This window comes from Thermobia domestica, chromosome 13, assembly GCF_964235325.1.
Source record: "Thermobia domestica chromosome 13, izTheDome1.hap1.1, whole genome shotgun sequence".
Lineage (NCBI taxonomy): Eukaryota > Metazoa > Arthropoda > Insecta > Zygentoma > Lepismatidae > Thermobia > Thermobia domestica.
Genome location: NC_137466.1, coordinates 55,525,659 through 55,545,696, shown reverse-complemented (window position 1 = coordinate 55,545,696; position 20,038 = coordinate 55,525,659). Strand labels below are relative to the sequence as shown.

General features: G+C 37.5%; 1 protein-coding gene across 4 annotated transcripts in view; it reads right to left on the bottom strand.

Annotated features, from left to right (window-relative positions):
* Positions 1-13,123: 13,123 nt before the first annotated feature.
* The window catches only part of LOC145668153 (uncharacterized), a 1,131,027-nt gene continuing 1,124,112 nt past the window's right edge, over positions 13,124-20,038 (bottom strand). For all 4 annotated transcript variants that reach the window (XM_081735741.1, XM_081735742.1, XM_081735743.1 and 1 more), the window contains one exon: positions 13,124-16,026. In XM_081735741.1, the coding sequence (XP_081591867.1) occupies positions 13,611-16,026 (2,416 nt within the window). In that variant the 3' untranslated portion in view covers positions 13,124-13,610. The remainder of the gene's footprint in view (positions 16,027-20,038) is intronic.

Below are 20,038 nucleotides of genomic sequence, written 5' to 3'. Positions count from 1 at the left end.
ATTCCTAATATTTCTATATTCCTATGAAAACTGCCTCACGAGTGTAAAATGTTCTTATTTTGGCTGTTTCAGAACTCAGCTAATAATCCATACATAGTTGTGTCATTCAGCCATTCGCAACAGTTATTAATATATCTTACATAACGGGAGCTTTGTTAATCTTGACTCAACATGGTTTTACCTCAGCAGCTCTTGAGATTTTCCAATACTCTATCAACACAGACGCAGAGTGTATCGGTACATCTTGGACGTTTCTAACGAGTTGACAGATCTGTATTGTGAAAGTTCGATCCTGATTTGTTCTTAAATGAGGCACACAATTTTCGGTATAGCTAAACATCGTGAAGAATTTGAGATGTATTTATTTTGAGAAGTAGCTAAGTCCCGTTTAAATTATAAAAACATATGCTGTAGACTCAGAGTTATTTGCGATAACAGAATCAACAGGCGCTAAGGGTTCTTCTGCGTTTCGATTTTCCCAAAAGACGACTCTGGATCAAGAACCGATGTTTGTAAAGAAACCATTTCGGATCAAGAACAGATTTTCGCTTTTAAAAAAAATCTGAATGATACCTAAAGAAATTTTCTAATAAATTTGGTGATTTTCTGAGAAAATCGGTTCAGCTTCAAGAGCTGAAACGGATATCAAAGTGGAAGGAAAACTACTGAAGGGAAACAAGTAAAGTTTGTCAGTGATATATAAAGGTAACCAAGAAAGTTCTCTCATTTTTGGTAGAGGTCTGTGTTCAATTGGACCTCACATCGTGAGATGAATGCGAATGGAGATAAGGGGAAGGTAAGCTATTGGTGTGGGTATATCCAACATACTACCAGGTTGTGGCAGTTCAGTTACACCATGAACTTGCGTAAGGACAAAATGAACATTGGTGCTCCACAGAGCGTCATAAGGGCGGTATGCTGTATGAGTTCAAACTGGGGTCAAATGCAGCTGCAGAGGAGCGTAAGATATACCAGATCTTTGGTGAGGGTGTCGTGACTACGCGGACAATGCAGCGGTGGTTTAACAAGTTTAAGAACGGAGACGAAACACTCGAAGACACACCAGATGCCGGAAGACCAACACATGTAGAAAATGAAGATATTCAGGCAGCAATTGAGGCGAACAGTGGCCATACATGTGAGGAATTGAGACTACACTTTAGTATGAGTGGAGAAACCATTCGGAAGCACCTCCAACAACTTGAGAAGCACTACATGTTGGGTCGATGGGTCCCACGTGATTTGATTCCGGGCCAGAAGGCAACACGAGCAGACACCTGTGTTTCTTTGCTATCTCCTCTGAGAAAGGAGACACTTCTGGATGTTGATATGTGATGAGAACTGTGTCCTGCACTAAGCTCCACGGTGCCGTCATCATTGGTTAGCATCCCATGAATCGGTTCCAAAACAGCCGAAAACCAGCACTGTACCAGAAGAAGGTCTTCCCGTGTGTTTAATGGACTGCTCACGGCACCATGCATGGGGAATTGTTGCCAGCTGGTCATAGCATCAATGCAACTGTGTATTGTCAGCAGTTGAGTCGTATTCAAGAAAAACTCAAAAGTCTGGAGTCAGCACTTCTGAATGCCAAACAGGTTCCCTTGTTACAGGATAACGCTAAGCCCCACGAGGTTAGGATGACCCAGGACACTATACTACGCCTTGGATGGGAAATACTATTCCATCCGCCATACTTCCTGGACATTGCACTGTTCTATTATCACCTGTTCCATTCCATGGACAACCACGTTAGAGGACGCCAGTTCAATCCCCTAGTAGAGGTGTAAAATGCACTTGATCCTTCTTCGCTTCATGGCTCACCAAGTTCTACCGCGATAGAATCCGTGTCTTTCAGAACGTTGGCAGAAGGTGGTTGATGCTGATGGGGACTATTTTTGATCTTCCAGGCACATCTTAGGTGACATATCAATGTTCGAAGGTGGTGGTTGAAAAAGCGGTAGAAAATTCTTGGTTACATTTCTAGCTCAGTATATCGCCGCCCGGAACGGACTGCAATTTTGCCGCCTCGAAAAGTCGTGAGTTCCTCCTTCCCTTCACAATCTTAATGCTACCTGCTGAACTGCCAGTTGAAACAAACTAATTTTACGCGCTTTCCGAACAGCAAATTCTGAAATCACATAAAATCAATTCCATCTACTGATCGCCTTACAATCGACAAAATTGTCAAAGTGAGTCAACGTAGCCTGGTTCATAGAAGATCTAAGTAATTTTTAATTATTTTTATCTTTGGGAATCACAACTGGCTACGCTAATTTCAATCTAACTTGTAAGAAAAAAAAAATAACATTATGAAAATATTTGCAACAGAAATACCGAGGTTAAACTATTGGAAAGTTGTAAAATTTCAAAACTCTTGTCCATTATATCTCCTTACAGTTCTGATTTGACAATGATTTTGCAAACGGCGTTTCGTTTCCAGTTGAAACTCTTCTCTGTTTACATTAACGTTTGAAAGCTATGATGGTGCCAAAAAACAAAATTGATTATCCAGTTCATGAAATTGCTGCAATTGTATAATGTTATCCAGAGACGTAAGTACCTATCTTCTTAGCTCATTTTCATATGGGAATGAGGGGGACATGTTTCCTCCAATCTTGGAACTGGAGGGGACTGTCCCTCTAATAATCTGATTTGAAATGTGTTCTTTGAGGAAAATGTGATAATTTGTGTTCGATTGCCAGAAAGGAAAGCGAGATGAAATTGATGTGCCCCCAGAATAAGCCTCAAATCGGCTCACCTCCTAATGTTGAAGACAACTCTGCTCCCTGATTTTCCACAGGATTGTTTTTCAACTTCACAAATATTTTGAGCATCACTTAATAAAAGAAAGAACGAAAGGAAAAAAGAGTCTTCCTTGTCCCCCCAATGTTGGAGACAGATTTGCGTCGCATATTACACTTCCAAAAACTGAAGGAAATGCTTTTTCATTAAATTAAATCCATCATGCGATACAGTACACTCTAGCGAGTTTCAATCAAGCGCTTCAAGCCATCTGTGAGTCCACGGCGAAAGAAAAAACGAAAGCACGCTCCAATCTTTAAGCACACACAAAAATAAAATTGACAGCTAATTTATCGTTTCACCTTTGGTTGAACCTCCTCGACGAGCAACATCGGCAAAATTGCAATCCATTACGCTAGAGTATTGACGAACACGTACCATCCTGATGTTAACGTTAATTACGATCGGCCATTCACCCACATAATTTAATTTAAGTCAATGATAGGTGCTTTAGTAGGTTCATCTTCTCCTGAGCCATCTGATTATCTTGATTATCTTGAGATTATCCTGAGATTCGAGTTCTTTGGTAACTGTAATTTCTTCTGAGATGTACGTTCTTTCAGGCTCATTAATGTGATTTGAACGTTCAGAATCTTTCTTGACTATTACGCGTTTCGTCTTCAAAATTCTCAATACCAGTCGCACTTCTACCAGCAGTACGCACGTTAGGACTGTGGTTTGACTAGCTACAATTCGTGAAGAAAAATACGCCAGTAATCCACCCTGATTCCGCTTTCAGTTTACAGCGACAATGTATATTTTATATAATTTCCTTCTTAATCAGGGCAACAGTGCTCGAGCATTTTGTAGAAGAAGAAGAAAGAAAGAAAGAATGTGGGTAATATCTGTAGATTGATAGATATATTTCTGGTTGTACGTTGCTATAGTGATTAAAATCGCTTGTCAAGGAGATGTTTTATAATAGTTAAGAGAATCGCCATGACGGTTAAATGTCTGATTTTGAACTGCGATATAAGTTATTTCTCATCAAAATATAGTGATTTAGAGTTTGAGATTGGTGTATGTTTCAGCATAATTATTGCTAATATAGGCAATAACTATAATACTTAAACACATATACGAACTGTCGCAATATATGTGGTTACAATTCTCCTTCTGTTTGTTCTGGTTCTCGTTTTCTCGGTTTCCGTTTTCTCGAGTTTATTTCATCTTAAAACACCAATATATTTATGTTACATATACCGTAAGTTTGTAATAATTTTGCTTACAGCAAGACTTTGCCGCTTCCTGATTTTAGAGTGTAGTAGAATCAAAAAAACGATAATGTCTTAATTAAAGTCAAGCGTAATTTAATAACGTAAATAGGAATAGTTTTGCATTAGATAAAGGATAAGACCAAGCGCAGCCGATCCTCCATCTAATGCAAAACTATGTTTACTTACATTACTCAACCACACTTTAATTAATAAACCACGAATTTAATCACATTTAACAACACCCAATTTACATTTAATACTTAATATTTACTACATTGAACTACAATTACCAGCTGAAACTGGATTCTAAGATGGCTATATTGAAACATAAAGTGCAGAGAAGTAATTGTACGTAACAGGAATAAATTCGAGTCTATCAAGGTCGATCTTTGTTACGCCATAGAAAAAAGCGAAGATTATAGGCATCATTTTTAAAAAAAATTGTAATAGTTATTTTTTTAAAAAAAATTACATAATTTTTGCCACCCCTTCCAGATTGCCGTCCGGGGTGGTCCACCTCCACTCGCTACGGCAGTAGGTTTTGTAATAAGACTGCTAGTAGGTTGTTCTCTCGAGCTACCGTTTGACAGTTGCTGAATATGATTTGCAGCTTGTAACGATCATTAGCTAAAGATTTCGCAAATAATTCCAAAATTTATTTTGGTTCTTTTGGAAACACCGAATTGTGGTTCGGGTTTGTGAACAGTACCCTTATGTCCAAACGTTTTTCAATTCTCTTTCCAAAGCACACCGAATTAAAACGTTCGTTTGGGTCCCAGGACCGGAAAACAAAGCATTTTTGTCCCATTACCGTTAACAACCCAAGAGAGGACTTACTATTCGAAATGCCGGTCTTACATTCCGAATTTAAATCAGCATTTAGTCTTCTAGCTCTAGGCGTTGCGGCAGAGAGTTTAATTTCGTACTTAAGGATTTTGATTTAAAGTCCCGTTCAGCGGCGAGCTTATGAGAGATCTATAGCTTAATATGGGTTCTGCATCACATGAACTCCCACCGGGAATTGAACCCAGATCTCCCACACTAAAGGCGCGTAGCTATCCACGAGGGAACCTGGTTTGGTTTCGTCTGCTCACATAAAGTGACATACCTAACCAGTGGTTTAACCCTCGGATGCATGTCGCTTTTTTTCTACACTTTTACATATGTGGGGTCAATTTGACCCCACGCAATATTTGGTTGATAATAATATAACATAGTATGCATGTTAGGTTAATTAGATTACGTTAGGTTTGGTTAAGTTAGGTAATGCGGAGGTATGTTAAGTTTGCTTAGATTAGGTTACATTAGGCAAGGTATATAGTTCAGGTTATCGCGTTTTATTCATTAATATAAGGAATAAACCAATTACAAATATTGTTCAGATATTTTAACTGTTTTCCTCTTCCTCGCTTTCCGAATAGTTAAAAATAGTTCACTCTTCTTCATATTAATATGAGTAACAGTTCACTTACACTTATCCGAGCTGCAATTCAGCACCATAATCTTACTTGAAACAAAAGATTTCTTGAGCAAGAAAAACAACACTAAATATGAAGAAAGTACCCATGTTTTGGCTTTGTCACATCAATACACATCACTGACATTCAGAACACACTACTAACACACTACTGTGAAATTTGCACACATACTTCTCACATCTGCTGCAACGCTGTGATGTCTTCCTGTCCTCTTCCCTTGTACAGATCTGACATCTTACTCTCTTGTTCGAAGATGTAGGAGCCAATGCCTTTGTTTCCCTCTCTACACCGCAGAGTTTCATCGCATCAATCACTGGTTTCTTTAGGTTCAAACTGTGGCACCTCAGCCTGATGTGAGGAAGAATCAGTTCGTTCGCCAACTCAGTTAGAAAGACACGGCGCTTGTGACTGATCCCTGAATGATAATCCGGATGTTGTGATAAGTAGCATGTGTATGCATTGAGAGCGCCTACGTTGATTACATTATAAAAGAGGGCCATTGGCCAGCGACGCGTCTGTCTCCTACAGGTGTATGTTTGAACCAATTTGTCCATGGCGTCAACTCCACTCTTTGTTTGGTTGTAAAATTTTATGATTTCTGGCTTCTTCTTGGAATCTTCCTCATCCACGCCTGTGTCATGATGCATGGTGCTGAGTAGAATGACGTTCTTATTCTTTTTCGGTACGTAGCTTACTAGGGTAACATCTTTATTGAAGACGAATTGTGATGTGCTAGGCTGTCTTGACTTAACATTGACCAGCGCAGGTGGAATTTCACGTCTGTTTTTCTTTATTGTACCAACAATAGTTACATTTTGTACCAACAGTTCCTTAGCTAAATCATAACTTGTGAAAAACTGATCAGTTGTGATATTACTGCCGGAGTTCCGCAGCGTGTAGCACAATGTCTTCACGACGTTGCTGGCGAGGTTAGTTTGAACTGGTTCCCCTGGCTGTCGTCCCAAGTACACTAAACCGTCTTTTGCGTAAAAGTTCTCAGCATCACACAACCAGAAGATCTTAATGCCGTATTTACCTGGTTTACTTGGCATATACTGCACAAACTTGCATCTCCCACGGAAAGGCACTAACTGTTCATCAATCGTGAGGAAAACTCCGGGAACCATAACTTTTCGACAATTTTCTATGAAAAGTGTCCAGATATATCGAAATGCAGCCATGTGATCAGTTTCCAGACGCAAAGCGCGGGTTCGCTTGTCATCGAACCGGAGCAGTCTTCTGATATCTTCGAAACGATTCACGCCAAAAGTTGCTTTGTATTTCGGATTAGCGAATTTGTTGAGAAAAAGTTCGCGAATAGGAACATCCCAACTTCTCTCAGTACCTGCGATAAGAAGGATGCCAATAAAAGCCTGAAGCTCTTCTAATGTTAGGTCAGTCCACTTTTTCACTGATTTCACTGCCACTCTTCTTCCTTCTAAATTCGTGCACTGCACAATTTCCTCCAAAATGTTACGGGAAATGAACAAATCAAAGGCATCTTTGGGTGACGTCAAGACAAAGCCCCGCGGGAGACCTTGTACATTCCTTACGATGTTGTGCCTAGCAGTCTGGTGAACACCGGGTGGTTTGCTTTTCCACTCAATTCCATTCTTCGAAATCATACCGAAAGACGCTTGCTCATCCCTTGCATCTTCTTCTTCTTCTTCATCATCATCACCACCATTATCCATTTCAAAATCACTGTCTTCCCTCGGAATGTTTTCCTCCTCTGAAACTCCATCATCTTCGTCAAAACTGTCCAAGTTGCTGGCAACACCATTATCATCCTCCTCCGTAAGCAGTTCGTTTATTTCATTTAGAGACAATCCTCTTTTTGTCATTACTGTCTATGGCACTTTCAGTCTAATAAACAGGATTTTATAAAATCACGTAAAAGCAATAAGCATGCACTTGTTCAAACCTAAAATGCGGCGTTCTTTCACACACGGTGTGCAATTGTTTCTGCAACACAAACAAACATGAGAGCGGAGCACTGTAGAAATGTCGTCCGACTATACACGCGGTCTGTCAACAACAACTGATTGCAGTGTTGTCAGGTTACAGTGGAAAAAAATATTTTCAAATAAGATAAAACAACCTTTTATTCGCGACAAATTTTTACTATACTTGCAGCAATATGCGAATTTATGGAAATTTTACAAGAGCATAAGTTTATTCCCAGAGAAAATAAGATCTCGAAATCAAAACTTATAAAAAATATCCAGTTTTACAAAAAGATTCATCATCATCCCTCGATAATTCGAATGATGATGATTGTTGTTCTGCCCTAAGGCAGGTCTTTGACCCGAAGGTCCCTGGTGGTTTTTCATTGCCTTCCATGGGATGATGATGACGTCCTAAGGACGGGACCTACAGTTTAACGTGGGATCCGAATCACATGTGTCCCCACCGGGAATCGAACCCGGGACCCCTTGATTACAAGGCGGTGAGAGTAACCACTTATCCACCGGGGAATACTGATTTTAAAAGATTTTCTCTACTTTGGGTATAGCTGAACATTATATCCAGGCCAAACTTTTTATTTTGAACGTTTCTAAACTATTTTGAAACTGGGGTCAAATTGACCCCACATATGTAATAGATGGGTAATGATAAAAAATGGTAAAAAAAATAAATAATAATAACTTGCAAAACAAATGTGTTTACATTCTTTTGTAGTTGAAGCATCCTGCTTAGATGTCACAGAACATCAGGATTTTTCAGTGAGATTTCCTTGTAATACTAGGAAATAAAAGCATGTTGGGGTCAAAATGACCCCACACATGCATCCGAGGGTTAAAAGTGGAAACGAACTGAATGCCCCTTAGGCTAAAGGGGACAATAATTAAAGCAAGTGAATGATAATAGAAAAATTGGTGGAATAAGAAAGTGGGAGAAAACAGGAGTACCCCGGAAAAACCCACGGACACGATGTTGTCCACCACAAACTTACTTGACTGGGGATCGAACCAGAGACCCGATACACGAAGGTATATACTTACTTCTAGGCGAAAATAATAGTAACATATTATACTACAGTATCAATAAAAGTAATAACAGTACCAGGGGCGGATCCAGGGGGGCGATCGGGGCGATCACCCCCCCCCCCCCAGAAGAGGTGACTTTCTTATTTTATATATAAATAATCCCATCCACAAAAAGTTTTGAGTTCTTAAAAGTAGCTCTAAGTATCAGTATTACTACCGACCGCCCCCCCAGAAGTCCATCCTGGATCCGCCCCTGAATAGTACTAATATTATTTATGGTTGTATTAACATAATGAAATACTAATGATAGTCTGGAATACTGTTTTAACTATCTTGAATGACACCACTGCTAAATCAGAAACAATTTCAATTTAACAAGCCTTGTCTTGTTATGTGTTTAAATTTGAGTACGATGAAACCTTTGCATGGAAAACATTAATCATCAGTGGCGTATTTAGAGGGGTGGCTATCGTGCTCAAGCCCACCCGAAATTCCACGTACAACAACAATCTTTCTTACCACTTCTAAGGAAAGATATAAGTGCTTATTCACGTGTTCTGCATAGTGCCCCCCAGAAACAAAATCGTAAATACGCCACTGCTAATCACCATCACTTCTTATTGCTAAAAATATTTATCTCCTTATGGACTATCTGGTCGAGTTTTGGATATCTGGTTTACACAGACAGGCAGAGGACATAAGACAGAAAACGCATGTTACATACTGATACATATGCTGGATCACCTGTCCTGAAAGTCTGAATGGCTACTAACATCTTTATTTCCAGTTGGTTAACAACTCTGAATTCGCTGCTGACTAGTGCTTGGAATGCTTACAATCAAGCTCATCATTGCTCAGATGGCCCAGTTTTGAGCATACATGCTGACCCTTGGTCTAAATCAGTACTAAGGTGGTACATGTTTTCTGTTTGTTTTTATCATAATAAATCATCCTGAGCACTACATTAAATTTTTACATTTTCCATTTGTCTTATCTATTATTATTGAATTTGATATGACAAGGTACAGAGGAAATTAAATATATCTAGTGGGCAAAACAGTGGAAACAATTTTGAAGTAGAAACTTCGTGTGTAAAAAGTTATTGTGCCACATATTAGCTTAGAATACAGCTTGAATTTTGGCAGGTATACTTTAATATAAGTTCTAAATTATGATTAATGGTATTTGTGGACGTTCTTCGTGCGTGCCCCTTTAGTGACACGACACACGTCCAGACGATACTCAACGTCTTTTTTCTTGCTTTCCCTCCATTTTCGACAGGTATTCACCTCGTACTGCTACACGTGATCGGAAAGATAATGGACTCGTGCTGCCAAACAATACAAACTTGGTGAGTTTGTTTCTCTTTTCATATATATCTTTTATGTGTGCACGTGCAATACTTTTGAAAATATAACCTTTGGAAATGAATGAATCATTTACGCTAACCCTGCATTGTTTGATACTTGTATGCTTATGCTGTGGTAGATCGTGCAAGGTGGGCTGCCTAATACCATTGTATAGAACCCTAGACCATGCGTGTCAGTCGGGTGAAGACAATTCCAGTGCATGTGGTGCTTGCCATACAAGCATGCATCCAATGATCAGAGTAAGGGTAGAGACTCTTCCCACCAACTGATGCGTTTTCAGACCTCCAACTTTTCTGATTGCAACACTGAACATTTTAGTTTGTCACTAGTGGTTTGGCAATAGCAGTACGCTCACTAATTTCTGTTTTATAAAGTTCCCACTTCACTGTTTGAGTTGACACTGGGAGAGTTTAGGTGCTTATTCATTCCTGGGGTTATTTCGGTAGCTAGTGATGTGAGGTGGAACATTTTCCGCTATATTTTTCCGGAAAATTTTCCGTTCTAAAAAATATCCGTAATCAAGTAACAATTCCTCATCAATCATAAAATTGATTGAATTCATGTACAGAAATGTTAAAAAGTGAAAGATCGTTTAAAGAATCTGAAAATTTTTATGGCTCAAACAATTTTCAGTCCTATGTAGGAACAAGTTAAACAATTTTTTATGAATCAAAATATTTTTTGTCTTATATGGAAAAATTGAAGAACTTTTTATGAGTTGGAAAGTTTTCATCATTTTGAAGCAAAAAAGTAAAACAACTTTTTGTGAATCGGAAAGTTTTATTGCTCTGTAGAAACAAGTGAAAGGAATTTTCATAGATCGGAAAATTTTCATCACGATGTAGAAACAAGTGAAAAAACTTGTCATAAACCAGACAATTCTGGATATTGTGTATAGTGATGTTAGGTAGAAAATTTTCCACTATATTTAACTGCACATTCAGCTACAAAATTGAATTTCTGTAGAGGAAAGTTAGTCAGGAACAAATTATAATTTTCCAATTAGCTTTCGGGAACCGGAAAATTTTCTAATATTTCAAGTTGGAAAGTAAAATTTTACACAGTGTTTCTCCCTTCATCTGCGAGCTCCTTCGTTGGTAAGCGGTTAGCATACGCGCATTTGGCATGAAAGACCTGGCTTCGATTCCCAGCCGGAGCTCATGTAGTTCGGATTCCACGTTAATCAGTTGGTCCCGTCTTATATAGTCTCGCTGCTGAGAGGGACGTTAAACTCAAAATTAACTCAACTCCCCCCTCTCTCTCTCTCTCTTTCTGTGTGTGTGTGTGTGTGTGTTTGTGAGTGTATGCAAAGTGCAGAGAACATACATTGAGCTCGTAGAGTACAAATACAGTATCCCATTCTATTATTTAAAATTTCAATTTTTAAAAATGAGTATTTTTCGATTCTTAAAAAGATACTCCACTTATTCCTACATCGTTGTTTAGCCGTAAAATTTATTGGTAAGAATATTGTCTTAAAAAGTTTCATGAAGTGAAAATCTAACGATTCTTCATTTCAAGAACGTTTCAAAAACTTCAATGCGTTCTTCCCTCAGAATCCACCTTTGATCTTACAATATTAGAGTTCGTCAGTTTAAAACGCATAAGACGGTTTTCTCATAGCTTTACTACATTTATAGATTTACATACTGCAACATTTATAAATAAGTAGATATAATATAAAGTGCTTACTGTAAATTTTTGACTGCCCAAAATTCGAGTTTAAGTAACTCATGAAAGCAAATACTGACCATTTTCTGGAAATAAACATTTATTCATTCATATATTCATTCAGAAGAGAAAGTGAAATACAATTAATAACTAAGCTGATTTGTGTTTGTTCTATCGAATCGTCATTATTACTAATACATTTTTATACATAATAATGGTAGTTTTACAATACAAATATCTGCTCTAAGATGTTGATTATACAAAATTCCAATATTGAAATTATGACTTACGAGTGTTAAATACAATAAAATAATTTCCTGAAGATTATGAAGATTATTTTCCGTTACAAAAATAATCTTATAAGGAACTTTTATGTAGTTATTTCATTACATAGGCAGGCCTACATGTGAAAAAGTAGTGTTTCTGTTTCTGAAATTGATAAATTCACTAAGGTTTCTTTTCAATTTCTTGTTACATCTTAAATATTGGAATGGGATATTTGTTCTCTATGAACTCGATGTATGTTCCCTGCACTCTTTACACACACACACACACACACACAGAGAGAGAGAGAGAGAGAGAGAGAAACAGTGTATATTTTTACTTCCCAACTTGAAATACTAGAAAATTATCTGGTTTCCGAAAGCTAATTGGAAAATGACAATTTGTTGCTGTCTAACTTTTCTCTACAGGAATTGAATTTTATAGCTGAATGTGCTGTTAAATATAGTGGAAAATATTCCACCAAACATCACTATACATAATATCCAAAATTGTCCGGCTTATGAAAAGTTTTTTCACTTGTTTCTACATCGTGATGAAAATTTTCCGATTCATGAAAATACCTTTCATTTGTTTCTACAGAGCAATAAAAATTTCCAATTCACAAAAAGTTGTTTTACTTTTTGCTTCGAAATGATGAAAACTTTCCGAATCATAAAAAGTTCTTCAACCTTTCCATACAAGACAAAAAATATTTCGATTCATGAAAAATAGTTTCACTTGTTCCCACATAGTACTGAAAATTGTCTGAGCCATGAAAATTTTCAGATTCTTTAAACGATCTTTCACTTTTTAACATTTCTATACATGATTTCAATCAATTTTATGAATACTGAGGAACTGTTACTTGATCACTGATATTTGTTAAGAACCGAAAATTTTCCGGAAAAATATAGAAGAAAATTTTCCACCTCACATCAGGGCTAAACAACGATGTAAGAAGAAGTGGAATATGTTTTTATGAATCGGAAAATTTTCATCACTGTCGGTAGCCCTTGCTTCCTTCTTCAACCTTACTATTCGCTTCTGCACTATGCAATATCTATCCCGTAGCTAAGTTTTTTCTGCCATTATTGTACTTAGCAGATCCTATACTGCTACGCAGTATCTATGTTATCATGATTTATGATGACGTGCTTCTTTTACAAATGAAGGAGAAATGACAGTTTCCGTATGGTCCAACACATTCATAATATGGCACAATTTAGCCAGGTATTGTTTTACTATTTTGTCCACTATCTGCGTCCGTGCTCTGAATCAAAGATTAGTTTCGCGTATGTGATAAATATTGTGGCTGCAATATAGACTGTACATTGTATCCAAGGAGAATGATTTTATTTCCATTTCTGGTTTTCATAGAAATCACTAACATGTTCAGAGTGGAAGTACGAGAAATAACATTTTCTCACTCATATGTTTGATTTTATATAGACCAAATAACAAGTATTGTTATTATATTTTCTCAAAAGGAATGTTTTACATCACATTACTTCCCAAGTAAAACTGTTACTTATAACTTAATTGCTCTTTTTAACTCTGTACACATTGAATGGTTTATCAAAACCTCAAAATTCAATATTTACATCAACACTAGAATCATCATTACATTCATTTTTAAAAAACATTTTCTTTACACTTTCATTTTGTTTTAATTTTTAAACGAAATATTTACAATTTGAGTTTCAACCGGGCACTTGTCGAAGATTCTTTTTTGTTTTTACTCTGTTCATACCTGAGGTTCACACATTGATTTAGACGTTTTAAAAAACACTTGAATCTTTCTTTTTATACGACTCACTATCAAACATTCACTGATCTCATAGTCACTACGACGTCAGCAGAACTAAGTTCCTCATCTGTTGGTGATGATGGATCTGAATGTGGGTAAGGTCTCTTTGTTATATCACTTCTTTCATCACTTCTAGCTTTGGCATTGCCCGGTAAAATATTTCGTCTTTTCACTAATTCAGTACCACTATGACATCCAGAATCACTGTCTCTACCAGTTGTCATGCCTTGTTGTGGCTCTGAACCAGAAGCTTCTTCTTCAGTACTTACAGGATCTTGATACAGTTCTATCACACGAGAATTTTTATTGTTATTATTATTATTTGCATTGTTGTTATTGTTTCCACCGATTGGAAGCACTTGCCTTAATGGTAGACTAAACATGGGAACTCGTCTGGATGGAGAAACTGTAGCAGCGCCTGTTTGCACAAAGTTATTTCCCTCACTAACTGCAGTCGGCAATGATGATTTTGTTTGATCTCGTCCAGAAGACATGTTTCCGTTCACATCAGAGGGTGATGGAATGTAATTTTGGAATGCTGACGACTGAAGAAGTCGATGATTATATGGCATGTTAGTGTTTGCGGACTCATATTGCGCATCGGGTGCTAGATGATCAGTGCCATATTGTAGGTACTCAGAGTGCATGATAGCATAAGGAACAACATCAGTTTGATTATGACTACTTCTGCCACTGTCAGTCATACCATGGTGATGGCCATGATGCCGTAAATTAACATTCAAAGCAGCAAAATCTTCTGGAGAAACCGCTGAAGGAAACTGTTCATTAATTGGACTAGACGATGCAGTTGCGCCACCCTGACAACTACTGTTACCATAGTAGCCCGAAGATGACATTTCGCCGTCTGTCACTAGGTAACTGGGAGAAGCACTAGATATTTCCGTCATAGGAGAGGTAAAACTGTAGGTGTTTTCGGTTTCTGTGATTGTCAAAGATTGCTCTGAGGGTTCTTTACTCATTGTGTAGTCTGCAGGACTTCTATCATCTTCCAAGTCTGCCTGATCAGGATTCGCCTGAGAAGGAGGTGGAGGGGGTGGTTGAGGTCTTGAAGGTTGACAATGACCCTGTTTTACTTGACTTCCCCGAGGTAGCTTTTGATTAATACGGTGGTACTCGTGTAACATGTTACGGATTGCGGCTGCATTGCTAGGACTACCGCTCACAATAAAACCTTCTCGTGAGGTTGGTGGCGATCTCTGAGGTTCGACGGCCTCATCATAAAGTGAAGAATCAGGACCATCATTTCTAACTGAAACATTGCAAGAGGAAACATCTGCAAAATAAACTTCAGATTCTGGTTCATTTTTGCTAGACACTTGACGGTAACCTCTTGCAACAGGACTTCCTAGATGCTCATCATTTTTCAGGGTATTCTTCAGATCTTCTTCACAGTTTTCTGCTTGCTGTTGTTGATGGTGATGATGTTGCTGAGCTGGTGGCCGCTGTCCGAACAGCAAATTAGTAAAATTACCACCTCCAAATTTTGAAGCTTTCTTATGTATGCCACTTTCCTGTTGCTGCTGTTGGGACTGCTGTTGATCTAATTGGTATTCTTGTTGTTGGTGCTGTAGCTGATGTATTTCTTGTTCTTCGGAATGGGCAGAAATATTGTTCAAAGATTTAACAGAAGAAATATCCAATCGCTTCTTCGTTTTTCTTACGGGCAAAGTATTACAAACACCTTTATCTATCATTTCAGCACTCATATAGGGCATATTCTTGTAGTCTTCAACATCTTCAGGTTTCATATTGTCAGTATTTATAATATCAGAACTGAAATATCTTCTAGAGTCTACATTAATGACTTCGTGGGAATCCGAATGATGAACACCAGTTGACATGTGTTGTTTGATAGTTCTTCCCACAACCAATCCACCCTCAGGACTCATTGACGTTCCTTGACTTCTTGAATCAGGCACAACGTTTCCTGTAGAACCCCTAGAAGATTGTTGTTGTAGGTGTTGCTGCTGTTGTCCAATCTCACAATGATGATGATGAAGATGGTGGTGGTGATGATGATGGTGATGCCTTGAAGGAGATGTTGGGATATTTAAAATGGGTTCTCTGGCTGGACTTCCACTTTGAGAATTGGTAGCACTATCTGATGAAGGTGGCTGGGAATACGGAGGTGGCGGACCCCAAAGGTATCTTGGTACGCCACCGTAAGGAATTTGAGGTGGCAAGAAGCTGGCATCGGTAACGAAAGGAGGTTGATGTCTCCCAGGTTGAGGTCCTGCTCGGCGGCAATGGTGATCTACTATAAAAGGTGGTCTCACTGTCGGTATGGCTGCAAATCCTCTTGCTGTCCCAAATCCATACTGGCTGTCTGGACTGTGACCTGGACTCTGGGACTGGGCGCCGGGGCGGTAACCAGGAAGAGTTGATTCCTCCGTCGCTGCTGTCTCTCTGAAATTAAATAAAACAATTTGTCTAATGAGGAAAGAGATTGCAAATTCCACAGATTTTGGTTCTCATCAGTCAAACAACACTAGTGTAGTTATAAACAGATTATCTAAACCACAGTAATATCAAAGTGTAAAATATACAAACATATATTTACCAACACTGTTTTCAAGAAAAGTAATAACTATTATCAGTATTAATCTGAAAGATGAGTTATAAAAACAGAATACCAAGAATATTGCTATTTTGATAATTATGGTTACAAAAGTATTCAAAGGAAAATATCAGTCACGGTATGCTATTGATTACTAATATTTTTCACAATACCGGAAAACTTACGTAACGTAAACAAATTTATGAGTATTAAAGACTCAAGAAACAATTAAGAAATATTGTTAGCTTTTTAAGACATTTAAACTATGTTATGGATAATTATGGGAAATTTTGTAGAACAACTCTGCTCGTTTGTTCGTTTGTCTGTCAAATATATTACAGCAAAAACAAAATTAGTTACCCAGAATGCATTTTTTTAAATATAGTTCAGCGTCCCAATTTAAACCACAAGCAGTAAATTTAATTACATTTAGTTTCAATATTCGATTGATTCGACGAGCCATTCCTAATTTTTTTCTCTTTCACTTGGCATATTTCATTTCTAGTTGAATCTGAGTGAACACCTATCGAATAGCGCACAAAGAATAAAAAATGTCTGCGTCCGTTTGTATATCTAACTTGAAATTTTGGCATCATTTTACCATGTACTTCGAAAAACTGAAGTTAGAGGCAAGACGTAGTTATCGTATACTTACGACTTAGTTTCAAATATTGATACTTTAGATCAGATACTTAATATGGCGTTTTGAATATCATTAACGGATCACCACAAGTAACGAAAACGTTACTACTTTAACTCGCGTGGCTCAGTGGTAGAGCGTTCACCTCTGCTGCATTGTGTTCCCGGTTTGATCCCAGCTCATACCAAGTGAACTTCGTGGTGGACAAACACTGTGTACGTGAGTTTCCTCGGGGTTCTCCCGTTTCCTCCCACTTTCTTCATTCCACCATTTCATTCATTTCTCATCATCACCGTCTCCTTTAGCCTAGCCGGCATAACAGTGGGACGTAAAACTCAAATATTTCATTTTTTTTAACTCTCGAGGCATAAAAATAGTACTATGTTAAATTCATTCATTGTCACAACCATGAAATTGTGGAATGACCTTCCAGAAGATTTTTGAAAGTCAATCTCTATAGCCATATTTAAAAGTCAACTAAAATATTATATCTTACTTCAGACTTTGTCAGCTTGATTAACTAAATAAATACTTATTTCTGTATACATTCTAAGACATGGCCATTACTCTTATTAGTGATTCCTTTGTTTTCTGTATTTTATTTTCAAAATTTTCCTTTTCAATGTTGTTGCCATACTTCGGTATTATTTTTTTTTATTTTTCGATTTTTTTATTTCTTATTATTATTGATAATGTAACTATCTATTACACTGAGTGAAAGTTAAAGCATATTATAATTGAAATATATTTATACAGGGTGTTTCAAAACAACGATGACAACATTTAGGAGATGATTCCTGACACCAACATATGACAAAAAGTATAGATCAACCTGGGTGTACAAATGCTTCCTTTCGGAGTTATAGGCTGCCAAAAGCATTAAAAAAAATAACTTTAAAGGTCCATAACTTCAATAATATGGGACCTACCGTAGTCGGTTCAAGACTTCACTAAGGAACTAGTATATGCGCTACCCAAAAATACATGTTTCAGAATCCTGCAGTGGGTCCGCAACAATTTTTATAAAGGAAGTTGGAGAGTACTTCAAATTATATGCCCGAGGCCAAACTCTATAAAAATTGTTTCGTGAGTACGTTAGGGTTCTGAAACGTATTTTTGGATAGCGCACATATTAGTTCCTAAATGAAGGGTTGACCCGACAACGGTAGGTCCCATAATTTTTGGTCTATGGACCTTTAAAGTTAATTTTTTCATGTTTTCGGCAGTCTATAACTCCGAAAGGAAGCACTTGTGCACCCAGGTTGGTCTATGCTTTTCGTCCTATCTTGGTACCAGAAATCGCCTCCCAAACGTTGTCGGTGTTGTTTTGAAACACCCTGTATAAGAATACAGTAATAACATACTTCATAAAATGTAAATTTCATATCATACCAATTATCAAACAAAGAGGACAAACCCAATACAAATCACTGAATAGACGTAAGGAAAACAGAATTTTACAAATGTAATAATTATACACTTTTACATATTTAACATACATAACCATCATTAGCAACCGAAGCATATAGTTAAGGAAATCTTAACAGTGCAGTAACTGAAGGAAAGAAATTTAAAAAAAAAAACTTTGAGTAAGATTCTTCGTATAGCTATCCTTATAAATTAAATTCGTCGTAGGAAATTTAACAAGGAAAAAGAACTTAAGAATAATAACCAACAAGAAAAGAAGAATGGTAGTGGGAAAAGTGCAGACTCGGATACGAATACAAAAGAAAAACGAAAATTATTATTAATAATAATAATACGCAAGCGAGGAGAGGAGAAGAATAATAGAAATTATATTTGATTTCCGGTGATCGGATATACTCGTAAAAAGAATGAATATTGAATAAAATGGGAAGAAAGAAAGAAAGAAATGAGAATTGGCTATTCAATGGAGAAAGAAGCAGAATTTGGTTCAGTGAACAAAGAACAGTCCGCACAAAAGTTCTCAATAGATTTAAAAATAGGAAGAAAAAGAGAGTTCACAGAAATGCCCTTTAAATAGAAAGAAATTGGGAGATGAAAGGAAATGAAAAATAAGACTACTACTACTACATGGAAAGAAAAGAAAATATTTAGATTAAGGAAAAACGCTGTAAGGGTATTTTCAAATAAATATCCGAAATAAAAGGTGAGTACACGAAAACTAGATACAGGGCCGTTTCCTGAAAAAAAAAATGTCGTGAGATATTATCTTTTAATTTAAAAGAAATGCTTTTTTTAAAAATTGTAAACAGTAACGCCGTTCTCTCAGTAGGAGTTTGTATAGGAAACTAGAGGTTTTTTTTATTGAAACATTGGGTGGTATTCTATATAGGCTGAAGCATGGGACACAGTCTATTGCGTGTAGGTTAAGGCGACTATGACGCGACGTTGCCGTGTTATAAAGGGGTGTGTAACTAAGCACACACACTACAGAGCAAGTGGTAGGAGACGTGATAACATCGCAGCCTTCTCATGCGATAACAGCGTTTATATCAAGATAACATCCTTGGTTTATATGGAACTCGGGGCGCTAGCTTCCAAGTGCCAAAAACGCTGTCCTTTAGCACAGTGACTCACAAGATATGGACGTTTTGCTATTGGAGTTCCACGGACTCACAAAGCATAGAGTTGTTCAATGCTCACTAATCTAAATGATTCTTACTTTAGCTCAGATTTGTACTCGCTATTCTCAGTTAGGTTCACGCTAGCTTTATCTCATGCCCATTTACCTCATTGGGCTTGCATGAGAATGTTCCAACAGGGGTAGTTACCGTTTACTACGAACACGTTTGCTCCTCTTTCAAAGCCATATTCTTTCGTGCTTATTTTCTTTCTTCTACATCATACCTAGTGATAAGTACTCTTTCATTTCATTGGGGCGCTCTTACCTATTCACTTTCTCAAAGGACTTGAGTTCGCTTAAGTTCATTGAGCCGTCCTTGTCTACTTAATTTCTCAAAAGATTTCGATTCGCTTAAGTTCATTGAGGCTCTCGTATCTACTTTATTTTGCAAAGGACTTGGGCAAGCTTAAGTTCATTGGGACGCTCTTATCTACTTAATTTCTCAAAGGACTTGGGTTCATTATTCTCAATGAAGCTCACACTAGCTTGTGCTCGCGCTCACTAACCTTACTAGGATTCGCACTCGCTTGGACTTCGGTTCTGACTTGCTATCCACTCATGAAACTTGTGCTAATGGGTAGTCGGGCTCAGTTGTTGAGCTCGAGTCCAATGA